Source organism: Typopeltis vanoorti, chromosome 14, assembly GCF_054136105.1.
Source record: "Typopeltis vanoorti isolate ZY-2024b chromosome 14, IOZ_Tvanoo_1.0, whole genome shotgun sequence".
Classification (NCBI taxonomy): Eukaryota; Metazoa; Arthropoda; class Arachnida; order Uropygi; family Thelyphonidae; genus Typopeltis; species Typopeltis vanoorti.
The window spans coordinates 115,352,165-115,372,823 of record NC_143562.1 but is presented as its reverse complement, the minus strand read 5'-3'; the positions used below and the strand labels follow the sequence as shown (position 1 = coordinate 115,372,823).

The window sequence follows — 20,659 nt, the reverse complement described above, 5'->3', positions numbered from 1 at the left end:
TTAGAATCTATGTCTTCCAAAATCTGTAAACCTTTCTTTTATGATTGTTCTTACTGTGGATTCCTGTAGATCAAACTTCTTTGCTAGCTCACAAATTTTCATTCTGCCTTCAAAATCCTTAATAATGTTGAGTTTTGTTTCCAAAGTCAATGTTTTTCTTTTCTTGCTAGCTGTAGAAGAATCAGACTTGCTTCTTTTGGACGATGTTATTATTTTTTATGTGATAAAATTTTTATCAAGAACATAACATTAAACAATCGCAAAGTTTGTAGGCTATAAAAATCGTGTATGAATACGTAGCAGGATGGGAATACGTACATATAAGAAACCGCGTAACTCCGGATTCGCGTAAGTCCGGGTATGACTGTATTATCAAATCATGTATTATTAAATTATTAATTAATAAATAATTAATGAATTAATACTATTTATGGAAGGTTAGAAAGAAACATGGATTTGAAAACCAGCAATATGACATCCAAATGCTTTAAAATATTGTATTGTGGAAATTTTATTGTTCAGTCAGATGATTTTTATATTTACAAAGAATCATTCTAGGAGATATCAAATTTTTGACTAGTTGGTGATATCCCCCCCCCCTTGGTGAACATTATGCAATATTCACTTGGGGGGGGGGAGATAAAATTCTGCCTATTTTTGCTATCAGAGGTTTTTTCAACAGTTCCATCCTCTTAATTCAATGTGGCCTATAGTGAATTGCAGGGATGACTGCAGCGCAATCCCAGGCAGAGGAAACTCAAGGTGGTTATAACCCAGATAAGGCTAACTGGTTAGGTACCAGTGATCTTTGCACTTTAGTAGTTTCCATTGGTCTTTTGGTTTTTTATCTATATCAGATTGGTGAAAAAGGGAAAACTGATAGCCTTTGGCTATATGATGATATAAAAGAGCTGAGGCCTTTTCTCTATCTCTCATACTATCTATCTGTCTTTTCTTTCTCCTAATACTATCAGGCTGTCTTGCATCCCTATACTAACTACTCTAGGCACCCCTTTACTTTTCACCTCAGTAAAGGTTGAAACCTGTCTGAGCAGTGACCCTTCCCATCATGCATAGCATTATACATGTCCATAAGGATATGTGCTTTGCATTATGGGATACTAAGGCAAGTGATGTGAAGTCATTAGCCTCTATATATGAGTCGTAAAGTTACTTCACGTGCAAAATTTGTTTGCTTACACTTGGAATAAGGATTAAACAAGAATACAATTTCTTGGCATCTTTAATTTATTTCAACACTTGGTGCCTAACTTGGTCAAAAGCCATGGTGATATCAAAAGTAACCACTTGAGATTCACCAAACCTTTCCATGGTGTTTGTTCAGAGATGTTCTCTGTTGACCAACAGTGAGAGAATACACACCATTGGTCATTTATTAGATGAGACTGAAGGTAGTGTATGAATGGACTGTTGATGGTTCTTTACATTACTTAAAAAGAATTGAGGTGAGAGAAATTGGGTGATAGTTTAAAGGTAAAGATTTGTTATTCTTCTTAGGAATAAATTGTATACAAGCTAATTTCTAGACTACATGATAGATGCGGGGAATAAGAAAGTGTAAACAGGTGGTATAAAGTGGGAGTCAACTCTGGGGCACAGACCTTTAGAACAATTGGAGGGATGCCAACAAGACAAAGGGATTTTTGGTATCCATTTTGAGCAAAATTTTTCTCATCTCTTTCTGGCCAAAGGTCTTGTGGCATTCAGTGTCTGAAATGGTTGGAGGACATTTACTATGATCAGCTATGCAAGAATTGTAGGAGAAGTAGGAAGCCAAGAGGTTGGCGTTATACATCAATAACACCATATGCAGAAAATTTAAGTCAGATGATATTAAAATTAATAATTTGTAATCAGCTAAATCAAATAAACAAATTGCAACAAAGTTTAGGTTTCTAACACAATATTTCATCATGCAAACTTTTGCTTTGCTTAGTTTAGAAAGTATGGAGTTTATGGGCTCACTGCCTATTGGTGCCTCCTTCACTATCTTTTTCTACCTCTCTTTGTCCAGTGCACAGTGTTGCAGTTTCTGTACTCCCATTCCACACCAGTCCTTTATGTCATCTATCCATTCTCTGTATGGGCTACCTCTTCTGTTCACATCATCATTAATACTAAACATGAATGTCTTTATCTTCTGGTCCTCACTCATTCTGCAGATGTGTCCAAATAATTGCAGCTGCCATTTTATAATCTTCTGCATTAGATTCTCCTTTGGTTGTATCTTCCAATATAGCTCTTCATTTGTGACTTTCTGTACCTATCCTATTCTTAGAATTTTCCTGTAACAAGTTCTTTCAAATGTCAAAATTCTTTTTCTTGATTCCTTATTTATTACCCACATTTCAGATCCATACAGTACACCACTAAAGATGCATGTTTCCAGTACTCTTAGTTTTGTTTGCAGGCTGATCACTTTACTTTTCCAGTTGTTATCCATGGCCTTCAGATTTGTTCTTCCCTTTGCAAGCCTGATCTTTATTTCTTTTTTACAGTACAAATCATATGTCATTTTACTTTCCAAATATGTGAATTGTTCTACATTTTCTATATCAATTCCATCCACTTGTATCTTTTGTTTCATGTTCTTCTCACCAAATACCATTGTCTTTGTTTTTCAAAGTTCATAACAAGTCCAAATCTTTGCCCTTCCACATTTAACAGTTTCAATTTTTTTGTAGTTCTCTTTTGCCTTCTTCAGTAATAACAAATGTCATCTGCAAATCTCAGATTATTAATTCTTATCCCATGCACTGATATTAATTTTGCATCTTCCTTCATTTTATCCATTGCTCTTTCTAAATGTGCGATGAAAATGCTTGGTGATATTGGGTTCCCCTGTCTAGTACCTCTGCTTGTTTTAAACCATTTCCCCAAATCGTCACCTATTCTAACTTCTGCAACTGCATTCTTATAAAGATCTTTTAATATAGCTATTAGTTTTCTGTCAATTCCATAGGATTCTAGCACTGTTAATGTCACTTTCTGGTCAATGCTGTCAAATGCCTACTGAAAATCAACAAAGCAAGTATATATGTTTATGTTTTTTCTCCTAGCTTTCTCTGGTATTAACTGCATTGTAAAAATCTGTTGAATTGTAGTTCTGTCTTCCCTAAATCCTGCTTGCTCATCTGCAAGGTATGCTTTTAATTGTGTTCTCAATCTTTCTGTCAATATCATCATCACCTTATCAAGATGACCTCTCAAGGCAATTGTTGTATAATTTTTACATTCTAGCTTATTTCCTTTCTTGTATAATGTCACCAATATCTATTTCATCCACTCCTCTTGCATTTTCTCTTCTTTCCATAACATATTATATAGTTGGTGCATTTCTGTAACCATACTTTTGCCACCATATTTAATCATTTCTCCAGTGATGTTATCATTACCAGGACTCTTGTGTTTTAGCCATCCTATTGCTTTTTCTACCTCTCCTCTTAAAATATCCATATTATAATCATTACATGGTGGTGATATCTGCTTCAATTCTTCAGTCAATTTCCCAACGCTATCTAAATGTAGTTTAGACAGCGTTTATCTTTACTCATCAACAGCAATCAAAACAGACCACAACATTGTTGTGGTCTGTTTTGATTGCCACCTTCTATTAATGGTTCTAATCATTTTGTACACCTCCCTAGTTTTATGCTATTCATACTGCTGTTCTATATTACTGCATTGGGCTTCTAACCATTTCATCTTATCCATACGGACTGGTTTTTTCACCTCATTACACTTTCTTCTACAGGGTGGCCATAAAATAGCTTTCCCTCTTTGGAGGCATCAGTAACTAAAACCAATAAATGGAATGAGACCAAATTTTATACTGAGACTTTTGAAGGCATGGGGAGATGATTTCCGCGAAAAAAATATTTAGTGCCAAAAGTCGCCGGTAGGGGAAATTTTGGCATTGGTGGAATCGAAAACAAGGATAATGACATTAAAGGCAGATAAAATGGAATAATAACATTTTGACAATGTAAGCGACAGCCACGTCACTCATTCCAGCTGGATATGTGGCTCGTTACAATGATAATAAGAATAATAATAATTAAACTAAAACAACAACTTGCAAGAGACACAGAAATTAATGTTGTGATTGAATCAAGAAAGGTCAGCACATTGAAAATCGTGTATGTGGTCCAAGGGACCCTGATTCTGATGTATAAAACATTATTTCCTGTGAGTTCAATCACTACATTAATTTCTGTCTCTCGCAAGTTCCTCTATCGGCGACTTTTGGTACTAAATCTTTTTTTCTTGGAAATCATCTCCCCATGCCTTCAAAAGTCTCAATATAAAATTTGGTCTCATTCCGTTTATTGGTTTTAGCTACACATGCCTCCAAAGAGGGAAAGTTATTTTATGGCCACCCAGTATATTGCTCCTCTATTTGTTCTGATGTATCCCTTCTCATCTTCAACATTCTTTTCTCCTGTACTAACTTCAGACAGTGTTTCTTGTCTAATCCACTTCTTCTTGATCTTCTCTTCTTCTGGTACTGTTTCTTCAACTGCATCTTCTATCGCCTTCATTACTTGTTTCACTCTTAGATTCTAATATTTTTCTTTGTCCACATTTTTAAGTTTCTCTTCTAACACTGTTCTGTACCTTCTTCCTATTTCTGCTTCACTTATTCTTGCTGTATCTCTTCATTTCTGATGATGAGGTTTATATTTTCTTTTCAATTTCAGCTAATTCTTAGTGAACAATTTCTTCAAAATTAAAAATTTATCACAATTATTACAAGGAAAAATTCATGTTACTTAAGAATAGAATTTATGAACCATCTAATATACTTCTGGTGTTAAGGGTATAAAATGAGCAAACAATATATGCATGCTCATGATTAAAACAATAAGAAATCACAGATGCAAGTTAGATTGTTATGTACTTCCTGAGAAAGAGTATAGCCCATTTCTTGGAAATGTAAGGTGATATCTCTAATACTGAATAGAGGATCCAATACAGATTCAAGACTTAGAACTTCATCAAGTTGAGTCATCATCTTCATAAGTGCTTCTGAAATAGATCAGATCACATTTAAAAACAGTAATAATAATAAGATATAATAATAACTGATCAGTTATAGACAATGTATGCTTCATATAAAATAAATTTTTCACATTGGAACAATACCTGCAGGACACAATATATTAATACACAGAAAATGTGAGATAAGTGCTTGAAAGAAAGTCAATGTACACCATAGTGTCATGAACAAACAGCTATCGAACTTAATAAGATGTAGGACCTCCCACTGCTGTGATGATTGGAACATTCCTATGAGGCATACTTTCCACAAGCATATAATAGTAATCAATGGGCATTTTCGACCATTCTTCCTCTAAGCACGTAATGAGGTCCTGGGCTGTTGTGGGGCAGATATCCCTTGACCTCATATGCTGTTTTCCAGTTCATTGGAGACCAGTCAAGTGTGGTGACATCATGTCCATAAACCACACAGTTACAGCAGCAGCAGCTTTATGACATGGTGCAGTGTCTTGCTGAAAAAGAAGTCACTTCTGTAGAAACACAAAGTAGGAAGCATTGCATTGTCCAGAATGTTCAGACATCTCTCAGTGTTCAATATTCGAGGAACGACAAACAGAGGTCCGATTCCAAACAAGGAAAAACAGGACCATAACATCACACCGTCACCTCCAAATTTCATAGTTGGGGTTATGCACTCTGGTAAGAGATGTTCACTGGGCATCTGAGATACACCTGTCCAACTGCTTGGTAGGGGATGTAGCATGATTCATCACGCCATAACACAGCTTTCCAAGCTTCCATTTCCCACTGAACACATTCTTTGTAAAACAGAAGATGCTGCTGCTGCATGTTGATTTGGATAATGTGGGGTGTGCATATTGCAGTCCTACCATGGAAATCCATGTTGTGAGCCTTGGCTCTGAATATCTTTGTGTCCCAGAACTCTGTATTCAATGTATCAGTTGACAAATGGCAGTTTTTTCATATTATCCTTCATGATTGGAGCCATTCTCTTATATGGATAAGAGAATGGTTCATGGAGAAATACCAGAAAGTAGTGTATGGAGGAGCAGAATCCAGGATGAAGCAGGTGACCAGTGTTGTGCCTCAGGGCGCTGTGCTTGAGTCATTATTGTTTAATTTGTACATAAATGATATAGGAAATGACTTGAAGAGAGATATTCAGTTGTTTGCTGATTATGCAAGGTTGGGTAGTGCAATAAAATATCAAGCAGATGTTGAGAGTTTGCAGGATGATTTAAATAAGCTGGCAAATGGGCAAAAGATGATGTCAGTTCAATGTGGAAAAGTGTCGAGTTATGCATTTTGGGATTAAAAGATTACCAGCTGTGTACCGCTTTGATGGAACGGTACTCTAAGAGATTGATGAGGCTAAGGACTTGGGTGTGTTTTTTGATAGGTAGTTGAAATTAAGAGAGAACAATGCTAAGGTGTCCAAGATGGCACATAGGATTATTTGGTTATTGAAGAACACTCTAACATCCAGAGATAAAGAGGTTATTATTCCTCTTTATAAGACGCTGATACTTCCACATCTGGATTGTGCTCAAGTCTGGTCACCTGGATTCCTTGGAGACGAGGAAGTGGTAGAGGGGGTTCAGAGGAGAGTGACTAAGTTGGTGAGTGGTGTAAAAAATGTTCCCTACATTGATAGATTGAGAGTTTGTAGATTACAGAGGTTGGCTGATAGGCAGAGAAGAGGGGATATGATAGAAACATATAAATTACTAAAAGATTTTTATAAGATTGATGCAGGGGAAATATTTCAGCTGTGTGACAGTGATGGAAGAACAAGAGGCCATCCCTGGAAATTAGAGAAGAGTGTGGTTAACAAGGGTGTGAGAACTAGACTTTTTTTCTTGAGAGTGGTGAATGAATGGAATGCACTGCCTGACTCAGTTGTGAATGCTTCATCTGTTAATGAATTCAAGAACAGGTATGATAGATACTGTTTTGATAGTTTGGGTCTCCCATGATGAGTCTTTGACTTCATGGAGATACCCGTATAATAATAATAATAACATCATACAGTCACGTTTTGTGAGTGTGGTGGGTCGTCTACTGAGGGTAGCATTTCCATTTCAGTATGGTATCATTGATTGCTGACTGGGATGGTCCAATTTGTCAACAGTTGGCCAAACAAATAGGTCAAACAACATAGCACCCTATCACAATGCCTCTTTCAAACTCTGTCCATTCCCTTCTCGCAGCCATTTCACCTAGACACAGTTTATCGACTTGGGAACATCATCTTCCTCCAATTTATACCAGCTACAAATACGCGACTCATTACATGGCACAGTGCACCTTGCCCGTGCGGTGTCCACGAGCAAGGTTTCCAAAGCAGTGTACAAAGTAATTCACCTTTTATTCAACTGCTAAGCAATCCAACCATCCAGCAATCTCAAAGGCAGTTGAAATGTGCATATTTATATAGTTGTTGACCAAAACTGTAATGATTGTGGTGGCTATTTTCTGTTTGAAAGCGTATCCTGATCAACCATAGGGCACATAACTCAGCTACTACAAATAACTGGTAACCGATAACCATTTCATGGTTGATGGCAAGTTTACTAAACTCCATCCAGAAAATGTTAACTTCACATCACTGTGTCTCTCTAAATGAAAGACACATCACTGTGTTATTCGTTTAGAGAATGAAATGGTATCTGTTATATTATAGTAATCTATCAATTATCCAACCACTGCAGGAAAGCAATATGCCAGTTGGACAACTGAAAGGATTAGATAACAAAGCACAATTATTTGGTGCTATCATAAATTGACACACTAACCCAGGATTTCCCAAAGTGGAAACCCTGGGTTAGTGTCAACTGAAATTCCAGGGCTCCACGAATCCCATTTAGAAACATTCACTTATTTATTTTATTTTTTATTTTTAAATTAATGAATCAAACTTAATGAATTAATGATATGATGCTACAAGTCATGTCCATCATACCAGACTTTGAAAAACTCTGCAGTTCAAAACAACAACTGCTCTGTAGTCATTAAAATGAACTTACATTTTTGAAATTTATGGAGCACTAAATTGTAAAATGGTAAGCGTTTATTGATTTCTTACTTTTTTCATGTTTATTTTAAAGACCGAGTTGTGAGGGCTCCACAAAAAAATGTTGCTTGCTTTAGGGTTCCACTTTAGCAAGAAGTTTAGGAAACCCTGCACTAGGATTGCCACCTTTTGGTAAGTCCAAAGAGGGACACACTTATCGAATATGAAAGGCTTCCTCTCCTCTAAATGTATAAAATGAAAAAGCCAAAGTTGAAATGTAATTCTAACCTTATAAAAAATTAAAAGATTGAATACATTGGTACCGGTATTAGTGATTTAATAATATTTGTATTTTAAATATATAAGTTGTCCCGCTTAGGTGTAATTCGGGACGCTGAAAATTTTCTTAAAATTCGGGATGTCCCACCTAATTCGGGACAGGTGGCAACCCTACCTTACACTAACCCATTTAAGGATTGGTTACATGAAGATTGGATAACTAAGGGACCACTGTACTAGAACTATTTTGCCTTTAACAAACAGCTATGGTGTGTGCAATTGATCCTTCCAACTATTAACCACACTCAAACTTGCTTAACTTTTTGTATGAGCCATTGGTAGCAGAGGCAGAATGATACAACCTGCACCCTTTAGCTGAAAAAGGACTGGATTAGATTCTCACCATATATGGAGACTTATTCAACTGAATTAGACAAGAGTTTTCTTCACAAAACATTGCAACTAGCCATAAAACACACTTAACTAGTGAAAACATGTTTGTGAAGTGGACTGTATGGCTTCAAGTAGCTTTCTGCAATGAGCCCTGGATTTTGCAACATCACACAGAGGTGCCACATATTAATAATTCTGTGTGTTCCTGTGGATGCAAGTTTTTTTTTTTTTCTCCCTGTTATTTAGGATGTTATTAGAGATTTGATGTCTTGCTTTTGTTTTTAATTATTGGCAATTTCATTCATTTAATTTTTAACCTGAATATATATAACTATACCATTAACTACTGTACCAGCCCTCAATGTGTATATACAGCAATCATTATATGGATGTAAGGTGTCCATTGAAGTCAATATAACCAATGGATATTATAGAATAAGTTATTATTATTGTTATTATTATTATGACACCTCCAGGAAGTCCAAAGACTCATCGAGGGAGAGTGCACTAACAGCATCGAATGATTGATCCTTCCAACTACTAACCATGCTCAAACTTGCTTAACTTTTTACGTGAGCCATTGGTAGCAGAGGCTGTACAAATCGACCAACCTTTGCTGGCAATATGGATAAAAAGCATATATTTTTGATATATTTGATCCGTGTGGCATTAGGTGATTAAACAGTAAGTTTTTTTACCAGGTTAAATCTAGTACCTAATGAAGATGGAGAAATAAGAAAACAAAAAAAAGGTGGGGGGAAGAGGGATTGTTTTAACTGATGAAGTCAAAAGGAACAAAAGAGATTATTTTAAAAATGATATAGTGGCAAAATTGAACATGGTATGAATATTGTGTATATGTGATAGTCATATTATACATTTACTAAAACAATGACAACATCTGAATGAAATTTATAAAAAAAATCAAGAATACATGCTCAAATGGCAGTACATATTCACCATACACTGCTTTTCAGATGTGCACACATATACACAAAGACATCTTATGGTAGTAAGGAATTGTCTACAGACAATTTCAGATGTGCACACATGTATATTACAGGTTTGTAACCACTAAATCAGGGGTTAGCAAACTTTTCCTGAGAAAGGCCAGAGAGTAAATGTAGGTTTCACAGGGGGAGTAGAAATAGTGAGGGTATATACAGGAAATTGAAACTTGCACAGTTTTTTTTATTTATATATTTTTTTATTATTATTATTAACAAAATACAGAATATTGTGCACAAACACAATTTTTTGGGGGGAAATTAGTAAGAAACACAGAATTCTTTTTTTATGAGACATAATTACACCTAACTGGGGTTAATATTTGCTGTTTGCATTCATCAAAATTGAATGCAAATGCTCATCAAGATAAGGCTGATCTGTAATGAGATTTTACATATTTCATCTTTGAAAATGTTTTCACTATTATTATATAAGTCAAGTGGATATTAGATCCAGCATTATTTCACTATTGTCTTCACTATATTAATACAGTGAATATTGGTACATATTTGTACCAATACTCACTATGTTAAAACTAGTACAAATTTTACAAACTGGCACAGTGTAGATTGAATACTGGTACAAATATATACCAATATTCAATTATGTAAACTCATTATACCGGCGACTAAGAAATCTGTGTCAAGTTTTCACTAAGCATGAGCAATAATGAGAGTGCTACATATACAAGTGTCATGGCTGCATCACGTTAGCAATGGACACAGAAACAATAATTTCATGATGCTGTCATGCATGGCATTCATTTGCAAAACCATCCTTAGCTCACAGGCTGTAGGGTGGACCAGCTCATGAGCCTTAGTTTGTCAATCCCTGCTCCAAAGTGTGGGACAGATTATAAAAAGACTATATCATTCAGTAATCAAAGTTACCCTAATTTATCTAACAGGATATCAAGATATGAAAATCATCTCCTCAATCCCAGTATGTTCAATTTGCATCTCTAACTTTTTTTCATGCTGTCCCAGTGAAAGTAAATTACTTTTTTTCTCCCTGTTATTTAGGATGTTATTAGAAATTTAATGTCTTGCTTTTGTTTTTAATTATTGGCAATTTCATTCATTTAATTTTTAACCTGAATATATATAACTGTACCATTAACTACTGTACCAGTCTCGATGTGTATATACAGCAATAATTACATGAATGCAAGGTGAAAGTAAAAGTGAAAGTCCAGTGAAAGTAGATTACTTTCACTGAGACAGCATGCAACTACAGAATAATGTTGAAAGTTTTTCCACTTAGTTATACTATAAATTTAAAGATGCCAAGAAATTATATTCTTCGTTTAATCCTTTATCTAAGTGTAAGCAAACAGTTTATGCATAAAGTCTGCATGGTTAGCCTAGTGGCTATGCACTTTTGCAACCATATGCCTGAGGAAGGAGTGTCCTAGGTTCGATTCCTGTCGACGATGTGAGGAGTTTAAGGATCTTTCTCAGCCATAGCCAAGTTAGCCGGTCTTGGCTGTGGACAGCAGGGTTTTCCCCCAGTTTATCTGAGGTTTTTCATCCTGCAAGCAGGCAAACTGGCCCCATGAACATACATGGATTACAGTCAGGAATACTGACCCAGCCATAGGCCTGATTTGTCAGCTATGCCGGTCCCGAGACTGGATAAAATTTTGGGGGATTGAGATGGTGCCATACCTTCCCGTAAAAGGGTCTCATGGCCGTTGTATCATCATACAAAACTGAAGATGAAGTACTTCACAACTGGGCAACGCATATATATATATATAGAGAGAGAAAGACTAATGACTTCACATCACTTGCCTTGGAATCCCATAATGCAAACCACATATCCTTATGGACATGTATAATGTTATACATTATGGGACGAGTCACTGCCCAGACTGGTTTAGACTTTTCTTGAGGTATGTTAAAGTGTACATCTCCAAAAACTCTGAGTGATCTATAAGATCAATCTAAAGCTCAATGGGTGACCCTAAGGATCAATCTAAAGCTCAATGGGTGACTTGTAGTGACCCTAAGGATCACTACTAAAGTCATTATCCCTGCCCTCAATCAGTACAGGACAGGAAACACAGCAGTGGCCCCACTCAGTGACAGGCAAAAAACCTGCCAGCAAGAATCACCTCTCTACTTCTACCTTTATTGAGGTGAAAAAGTAAAGGGATGCTCATCATAGGCCTAGTGTAGTTAGTATAGGGATGCAAGAGAGCCTGATAGTATTAAGAGAAAGAAAGAGAAGACAGATAGTATGAGAGAGAGAGAGAAAAGGCCTCAGCCCTTTTATATCATCATATAGACAAAGGCTATCGGTTTTCCTTTTTCACCAATGTGATGTAGATGAACAATCAAAAGACCAACTGAAACTAAAGCAAAATGATGACTGATACCTAGATGGTTAGCCTTATCTGAGTTAACCTTCTCTGCCTGGGATTGCTCTCCAGTCATCCCTGCAAATCACTATAAGCCCACTTTGAAATAAGAGGATGAAACTTGAGGTCACATCATTGGATGCCAGAAGTGATATCAAGGTTGAAGTAATGCAGAAGAGATATTTCCATGTACAAGTAGCCAAGAGGTGTCACACCTTATTACAAAAATACTCTGGATTAGAGATAGATGTTGAAAGTATTTCCATTTTGTAATACTATAAATTAAAGAACACAAGAAATTATATTCTTGGTTTAATTCTTGGCATAAGCAAACAAAGTTTTTGTGTGAAGTAACTTCACAACTGGGCAACTCACATATAGAAGCCAATGACTTCACATCACTTGCCTTGATATACCATAATGCAAAGCACATATCCTTACGGACATCTATAATGTTATGCATTATGGGAAGGGTCACTACACACAGTGGTTTTGACCTTTGTTGAGGTCTCCTCAGTGGGAGCAAGACAAAAATTTCTTCCATGTCCCAGAAGTGATACCAAGGTTGAAGTAACTGGTAATTAGTTTACGGAATTAACAACGCATATAAAGTTTATTAATTAAAGGTAACTTTAATGAATAACTTCTATATTTCGGCAACGTCACATTGCCATCTTCAGGAACATAAAGATATGGAATGTGCACTCAAGGCACTAACACAAGCAAATGAGGAAGAAAGCAAGAAACTAATATTGTTCCTAAAGTCCTAATGGTGCCCTCTTGTGGGCTAATTTGATAGTCTTGGCAATTGGGCTGAAGTTCTCATAATGTAAGTCTCCCAAATTTGGGGTAGTTTCATGCACCCAAATTTGTTGAGGTTAGTAACGTTTTTTTAGAGCTGCTGAAGATTCTTTGAATAATCTTTTGTATTTAAACTTGCTGTGATGAATTATTTTTGTTTTCTTCCAACGAATTTTATAGTGGGTATCTAAGACATGGTCTGCCAGCCCAGAGTGGCTGTACTGATGAAACCGGATGTAGTCTTTGTTTTCTGAAATCCTGATATTTGTTGTTCTGCCTGTTTGGCCAAAGTAGGACAATTTGCAGCTGTAAGGGACCTGGTATACACCAGGTAGGTCTTTGGTAGATAGTCACCAACAAACTTAAACCTTATAACTCTAGACCCCCCCCCCCCGATTATATGGACTCCCAAAAATACATAAACGAAATGTGCCATTGCGTCCCATAGTGGATGGCATTGATTCCCCCACAAATAAATTAGCCAAACATTTAGCCAAAACGCTCACACACTACACTGGCAACACACCATCACACATAAAAAACTCAGCCCACTTTAAAGCTAGTATAGAAAACCTCACACTCCAACACACTGACATAATGGTCAGCTTTGACGTCTCCTCCCTATTTACTAATGTCCCACTCAAAGAAACCCTTGAGCTCATCCAAGCCAAGTTTCCTTCCGATATCTCAGCCCTATTTCAGTTCACAATGAACTCAGGCTATTTCGTTTGGCAAGGAAAGTTCTACAAACAGATAGAGGGGACAGCCATGGGTTCACCACTTTCCCCACCCTTGGCCAATTTCTTTATGGAGACATTTGAAGAGAAAGCCTTAAACTCCGCCCCACAAAAACCCACTATTTGGCTTCGTTATGTGGATGATGTGTTTGCTATTTGGCCACATGGCTCAGACACACTCCACTCCTTCCTAACACACTTAAACAACCAACACCCCAGAGTCCAGTTCACCTTAGAAAAAGAGGAAAACAACACCCTCCCCTTCCTAGACACTTTAATCACCCGCTTGATGGATCTTTGGTTTTCTCTGTTTACAGAAAACCCACCCATACTGGCAGATACGTTCACCAGCAATCCCCCTCCCCTCACAACAATATGGGGTTATAAAAACACTATATAACAGGGCAAAATTAATCTGCTCAGATGACAAGGCCCTGACTACTGAACTAAACCACATCCTCAACACTTTCTTAGCCAATGGCTATAACCCCCAAAAAATCCAAAAAATACTAAAACCTGAAAACCACAACCCCCCTCCACAATAAAGATTACACCAAGTCTATCACCATCCCCTACATCCAGGAAAATAACTTCTGAGAAAATAACCAATATCCTCAAAAAATATGACCTTACTTCTTGTTACAGACCATATAAAAAGTTGGCATCCCTTATCCGCTCTACCAAAGACCAACCACTTCCCCTAGACCTACCTGGTGTATACCAGGTCCCTTGCAGCTGCAAATTGTCCTACTTTGGCCAAACAGGCAGAACAACAAATATCAGGATTTCAGAACACAAAGACTACATCCGGTTTCACCAGTACAGCCGCTCTGGGCTGGCAGACCATGCCTTAGATACCCACCATAAAAAATTCGTTGGAAGAAAACAAAAATAATTCATCACCGCAAGTTTAAATATGAAAGATTATTCAAAGAATCTTCAGCAGCTCTAAAAAACGTTCCTAACCTCAACAAATTTGGGTGCATGAAACTACCCCAAATTTGGGAGACTTACATTTGGAGAACTTCAGCCCAACTGCCAAGTCAACCAAATTAGCCCACCAGAGGGCACCATTAGGACTTTAGGAACAATATTAGTTTCTTGCTTTCTTCCTCATTTGCTTGTGTTAGTGCCTTGAGTGCACATACCATATCTTTATGTTCCTGAAGATGGCAATGTGACGTTGCCGAAATATAAAAGTTATTCATTAAAGTTACCTTTAATTAATATACTTTATATGCGTTGTTAATTCCGTAAACTAATTACCAGTTATTTCTAACCAACGTATAAGCCTTGCTACTAGAATCAAGGTTGAAGTAACGTAGAAGTCATATTTTCATATATAGGAAGCCACGGGGTGTCACACCCTATTATTAAAATACTCTGGATTAGAGATTAATTTACAGAATAATGTAATAGATTGAATACAACATGATAAAATATTATCACAAACAAAACTCATCCAGTGCCTTAAACTGATTCAATGTGTCTACATTCGCAGCACACTCAAGAAATGCATTTCACTCACAAAATCACTCCATGTAAAGAGTGAATATTATAGAGTTTCCACAAATGCCCCCCCCCTTCCCATTCTATAAAAATTTCTTCCATGTCAATCCAACAACAACGCTTGACTAACTTATATGTCTCAATCATAATCCCCCTCCTTCTCCTATTCATGAGGCTTTGCTACATATCTAAAATAGTTTTTTAGATATGTAGCAAGTAAATGGAAAAATGTACATGGCAGAATGATTTTAAAGAATGCCGATGGTAGGGAGGTAACTGAATCAGTTGATATAGTTGAGTTACTGAGTGAGCCCTTTGCAAGAATATATCATCCAGGTGGTGACATTGCAGAAACGAATGTACCAGTAGATTATATGGCAATTGTGGTGAATGAAGTGGAGGTGAGTAGTCTATTGCATAACCTCAATCAATACATCTGTGGGATTGGATGGTATACCAGCTCGTGTTGTACGAGAAGCAGCTAAAGAATTGTCAGTGCCGTTGACCATTTTGTTTAATTTGAGTCTCGGGTCTGGGTTAGTCCTGAGGGGGTGGAAAGAGGAGAAAATAGTTCCACCGCATAAAGGTGGTTCCAAGACTGCTGTTGTAAATTACTGACCGATTAGCATATCAGAAATCATTGTCAAGGTCTTAGAGAAATTAGTCAAGAAAAGAATACAGGATTAGACAGATGAAAATGGGATATTGTATGGGGGACAACATGGTTTTGTGAAGGGTAGATCATGCCTCAGCAACTTGCTCACGTTTTATAACACAGTGACGGCTCAACTGGATAGGGGTAATGGGTTTACAGTAATACTACTGGACCTTGCCAAGGCTTTCGATAGGATACCACATAAAACCCTAATCAGTAAACTGGAGCAGATGGGGATAGATATAGGGTTGGTGAGATGGATAGGAGGGTGGTTGAAGGAGAGATACCAGAGAGTGGTTTATTTAGGAGTGGAGTCTAAAAGACGGCTTGTTACTAGTGGAGTGCCACAGGGCTCTGTTCTTGGACCACTGCTTTTCAATTTGTTCATCAATGATATAGGAAAGGATTTGAGAGGAAGTGTTCAATTGTTTGCTGATGATGCAAAGTTGGGTAGAGCAATTATGAGTGCACAGGATGTCAAAATTTTACAGGATGATTTGGATAGTTTGGAGGACTGGGCTAGGATAAATGGATGTCAATTTAATGTCCCAAAGTGTAAGGTTATGCACTTTGGGGTGAAAAGAATAGCAGCAGTATATCGCATTGGTGGAACCGTACTCCAGGAGATTGATGAGGCCAGGGATTTGGGAGTGTTGGTGGATAGGGAATTGAAGTTTAGGGGACACATTGCAAAAGTGACTGAAACAGCTCACCAAATCACTTGGCTTCTGAAAAATACTTTAACATGCAGAGACAAACAAGTTGTTGTCCCTCTGTATCGAGCCTTGATAAGACCCCATCTGGACTACTGTGCCCATAACTGGGCACAGTAGTCCAGATGGGGTCTTATCAACAGTTATGGGCACCAGGGTTTCTTCGTGATGGGGAGGAAGTGGAGAGGATCCAGAGACGAGTGACCAAGATGACAGCAGGTCTGTGGAATGAACCTTATGAGTCTTATAACAGTTATGGGCACCAGGGTTTCTTCGTGATGGGGAGGAAGTGGAGAGGATCCAGAGACGAGTGAGCAAGATGATAGCAGGTCTGTGGAATGAACCTTATGAGAATAGGTTGAAGATTTGTGGGTTGCAGAAATTGGTCGATAGGCGAAGGAGGGGGTGATATGATTGAGACATTCAAATTACTGAAGGGTTTCTATAAGATTGATCCAGAAGATATTTTTGAAAATATGACTGGTGGTGGGAGGACTAGGGGCCATGAATGGAAGCTGGGCAAGAGCGTGGTTGACAAGGGTGTTAGAGCTAGGTTTTTTACTTGGAGAGTAGTGAATGAGTGGAATAAGCTTCCAGAGTCTGTTGTGGGTGCTACGACCGTGAATGAGTTCAACTCAAGGTATGATAGATACTGTGTGAATGTCGAATAGTTGTTCTTGACATGATGTTAGGGCCTCCCTTGATGAGTCTGTCGACTCCTTGGAGTTGCCCGGAACAATAATAAGCTAAGGTAGGCTGAGCCTTAAGTTTAATAGAAAGTATCCTATTATTAACGGGGTTATAACCAAGAAGGCCTTTTGCCTGAGCTGTTTTCAGTATCACAGCTACCTCCATGATGCTTTGAGTCACCTCCTGAGTTAACAACTAGCTTACCATCCTGTCTTTTGAAGTGACCTTCTCCATTCCATCTGGTCGGGACTTCTGTAGGCTAGGCAGACTCCCACTGCATAAGATGAAATGAATAGGGAAGATTCACACCTAGCCCTCGAATACTTTAATAGCACTGGAGGGGGGGGGGGGAGAAAAAAGAAAGAAAAAAGGGGAGGGATCAGTCTACAGATAATATAACAGATGTATATTACATGAAGTAAGGCATGATCCAGCATCAGGTACCTCAGGTTTGCCACGCCCTTACTCACTGAAGTGAGACCTTGAGGGTAGGATTGATTGAACGTGTGTGTTAATTATTTACTTGTGTTGTTTTTATTCCATTAAACCTAATAATGAATTATGCCGCAGAGTTTCTGTTATGAACTTCTCTTATCCAACTCCGCTGTCACTTTATTATAAAAAGTAAGCCAATTACTAAGACAAGCCCCACCCTTCACAAAACCATGTTGTCCTTTATAGAGTTATCATATTCCTATCTATCCAGTCTTGAATTCTGTCTTTCACCAATTTTCTAATACCTTAACCATCACTCCTGAGGTGCTGATTAGTCTATAATTTGCTACTTCTGTCTTGGAGACTTCTTTATGCGGTGGGCTATTTTGCCCTCTTTCCACTCCATTGGTACCTTCTCATTACTGAGGCTTAAATTAAATTAGATAACTTGAATGTGTAAGATTCTCTTACACATTCTTGTAGTACATAGGTCTATATGCCATCTAATCTCAGATGTTAGTAAACAGATCTAATTCCACTGGGATGAATGAACTGAGGTGTGTGGGTGGGGGGGCGGGGTATGATTATTGTTCAAGTTATTTCTGCTGAGTTTTTTAATAATTTTTATCCATGTTTTGTTTGATTGTTTATTGGGTATCAGTAACTCAATGATTAAGAGTTTGAATTTTTTTTTTTAATTTTTTTTTTTATATATTCTACAGTAAGCTTTCAGCTAATGAAAAGGTAATCATCATCCATCTTCCAAAGAGTTGAAGCACACATCACAAGAGATCGCCACTTTCTGACACAGTATGCAGTAAGTACTGCATAAACTCATTTTTTTATTTTCACTCTCTTCAGCAATGTAATTCCACTTACCCACCACTATACAAACCTCCTCCTCAACCCTTCTGTATGCATCTCCTATAAGATACCCTCCACCTTATTTTCCTCTTCTGTGAATCTGACACAAACCCTTTACCAGCCTTCATAGCATCCCTTATTTTCCTATCCAAAGTTTCCACAAATAGCATTTCCTCAGTTTGTCCTCATAACCAAAATACCTGGAACCTGATATTATTACCTTAAATACTCTTCTCTGAGAGCATCCATAGCTCAGGCAGTAGAGGTGAGGGGGTTTGGTCGGAAAGACCTGGGTTATATTCCCATTGATGATGTGAGAAAACTTTATCTGGTCTCTTTCTACAGACGGTGAGCAATCCAGTTTCGTATGGAGGTAGAGGGATTTTCATCCCTCAGAACAGGCAAACCAGCCCCATGAACACACATGGATTTACAGCCATGAATACTTACAGGATATATATATATGGAAGAGATAGGTCCCTCAACATATGTCGTATGTCCATAGTCAGCCATGAGTCTCATCATGGCAGTCAACCTTCTAGATAGGAGAAACACATGAATGGAATGGAAACTCTTCTGTGCAATCCAGAAGAGTTCACTCTTTTTGTGCATTCTTTCTAAAATCTTTGCATTGCTTTGCCAACCAAGTCACTACATCTGTGCACCTTACTTCAGATGCAGTTAAGGTCACAGTGTAATATCATCAACATCTTGATTTCTCTCAGTGTCATTCTCTTCGTCATTATCTGTTGTGTTGCCCTCACAGCTTTCAGAATTTCAGTTCCTTCTGATCATTCTCTTGTCTCCTACCTCTTTTGTTGCATCCCTTCCTTTCTTACTTTAAAGATTGGAAATTTTTGCACCAAGTAATTCTAAACTGGTATTCCCCCCCCCACCCATCTGATTGTAGACAGCACACTTAATTTCTGGTGAGCTACAGTATCAGCTTCACTCCTTTGCAATCTCATTTTGGCTTATCATCACCATGTAAGAACTTTAGATCCCAACTTGCATATGTTAATATAAATAATCTTAATAGGAGAGTTATTGGTTGAGCAGATGAACTGGCATTGAAGGAACATTGTTGCAAGTTACACAAATTGCCATTCCAAATGATATAGAAAAGGATGAGATTAAATAAGATTCTAAAGGAAATTGTTTTAAATGTATGGCATCCTTGACTTGTGCAGCAGAACATTTTAAAATGTGTATGTTAAATTCACCTCTAATAGTTCACTGCTGCCAGTAATTTCTTTTGCATATATATATATATATATATATTCTGAACATTCATTTTTGCTTGGTAGAAAATATTATAAATTATTTTTAATGACTGATACCGAGAGATAAAGAGATGACATGGTTTATTTAAAAAGATACTACTAGTTTACTAGTTTCGTTGAATGGATCAACTTCTTCAGGTATCACAATCAAAGAAATACACAAAAAATAACAGAGACTTAAAAATTGCATTAACAGTACTAGTCCAAAAAAACAGTAGTACATTTTGAAAACAGTAATACGACCTTGAGTTCCAAATAAAAGTTGACTGCTGTCACGAGTGCGCCAGTATTGAACAGAGGCAATGTGTGCATCAGACAGATTGAAACTTAGGGAGTTATTGATATGGGAAGAATCTAAGACAATTTCTCTGGACGCGACAATCTTTCATTCAAGTTCATCATAGCACACATGGATATTAGAAGTTTGTGTCCAGTTCACAATGTGTTGGCGGCCTTCATCTGAGAAGGCCGCCGTTAACAGAGAAAAGAATGTGGCTAGAGAGAGCGTTGGCTCTAGTCCTGTTGTAGGAAATATCTCTACAGTGTTCTTCCAGACAAAGAAGGATGGATTTAGCAGTTTGGCCATAGTATGGCTTTCCACAATTACATAAGATTTTGTAGACTCCTGGAAACTGAGTTGGAAGATGTTTCTCTTTAGGTTTACTAAGTATGGAGCGAAGTTTTGGGAGCGTAGTGAAGCAAGTTCTGAAGTTAAATTTCTTGAGAATTTTAGCTAGTTTTGGTGAAAGGGAGCTGATGTAAGGCAAAGAAATAAAGGCTCTGGGGAAAGAGGGATCTTCAGAAGCAGTTGAGTGAGGGAAAGAAAGAAAATTTTCAATCTTATTAGGAGAGAAACCATTATTGGTAAAAGTCA

The 20,659-nt window shown here is 37.5% G+C and overlaps 1 protein-coding gene across 4 annotated transcripts in view; it reads right to left on the bottom strand.

The window, feature by feature from the left end:
- The window catches only part of LOC150099849 (glypican-6-like), a 331,314-nt gene that overhangs the window by 106,764 nt on the left and 203,891 nt on the right, over positions 1 to 20,659 (bottom strand). For all 4 annotated transcript variants that reach the window (XM_090404104.1, XM_090404105.1, XM_090404103.1 and 1 more), the window contains one exon: positions 4,922 to 5,049. In XM_090404104.1, coding sequence (XP_090260230.1) covers positions 4,922 to 5,049 — 128 coding nt within the window. The remainder of the gene's footprint in view (positions 1 to 4,921; positions 5,050 to 20,659) is intronic.